Source organism: Salvia splendens, chromosome 7, assembly GCF_004379255.2.
Source record: "Salvia splendens isolate huo1 chromosome 7, SspV2, whole genome shotgun sequence".
Classification (NCBI taxonomy): domain Eukaryota; kingdom Viridiplantae; phylum Streptophyta; class Magnoliopsida; order Lamiales; family Lamiaceae; genus Salvia; species Salvia splendens.
This window is the reverse complement of record NC_056038.1, coordinates 18,430,085-18,431,053: the sequence shown is the minus strand read 5'-3', so window position 1 is coordinate 18,431,053 and position 969 is coordinate 18,430,085. Positions and strand designations below refer to the sequence as shown.

Here is a 969-nt window from a genome sequence, read left to right as displayed (position 1 = left end):
TCCCCTATATATATATATATATATATATATATAGTAGTGATATAGGGCAAGTGCCCATTAAGCGCATAACTAGAGAACAAATCACAGTCACAAGATTAAGAAAATCAAGAGCTAGTATTAATACATGTGATTTTCGAATTTAAATGAGAAATTAGTTCCATCTATCACTAATTTACTTCACAATAGCAAGGCGGGGGTATAATGGTTATTGCATAAAAAAAATTAGGTTACGTAAATTTTCTTCATCCATGGCGGAAAGAAGAGAGCAAGAGAAGCCGCTCGCCCCAGCCATCCCCGCCAACTCCAAGCTCAGCCCTTTTCCACCGGTGTTCATATCACACCGCCGCCATCGATGCCTCAAGTGTTGTGGCTGCTCCACTTCGCTTCTCCTAATCCTAGCAGTCACAACACTCATCCTCATGCTCACAATCTTCCACGTGAAGCATCCATTGCTCGAGATCATCTCGGTCAAAATCGACGGCCTCAATTCGCTATCCAACAACAACAACCCGACGCTGGTGGCCGACATCTCGATCAAGAACCCCAATGCGGTGTAGTTCAAGTTCCACGAGGCAGCCACGAAGGTGAACTACGACGGCTTGCTCGTGGGAGAGGGTAGGGCGGCACCGGGGGAGGCGGGGCACGGAGGGTGGATGTTTTGGTTGGTTTGGTGGCTGAGAGATTGGTGGGAGTGTCGAGATTTGAGAGTGATTTTGAGAGATTTGAGAGGGATTTCTACTATTTTTATTTTAATCTACAATATTTTTGTGTAATGTGACTTATACAATCGGAGGTTCCGGCTGTATACACCAAGCATTCCGTAGCTATAGTAATGTTTCTTTGATTTTTTGTTATAGTGATGTGTTTTCTTAACATTAGTGAAGTAAACACATGGTTATAGTAATGTGTTCCAGGGTTAGAGTGATGTTTCTGCGATATTTTGCTATAGTGATGTATTTTGTTAATATC

At 42.7% G+C, this 969-nt stretch overlaps 1 protein-coding gene across 1 annotated transcript; it reads left to right on the top strand.

Annotated features, from left to right (window-relative positions):
• Positions 1 to 248: 248 nt before the first annotated feature.
• LOC121810524 lies at positions 249 to 557 on the top strand. Its single transcript, XM_042211284.1, has one exon. The coding sequence runs from the start codon at positions 249 to 251 to the stop codon at positions 555 to 557; it is 309 nt and encodes a 102-aa protein (XP_042067218.1).
• Positions 558 to 969: the final 412 nt, after the last annotated feature.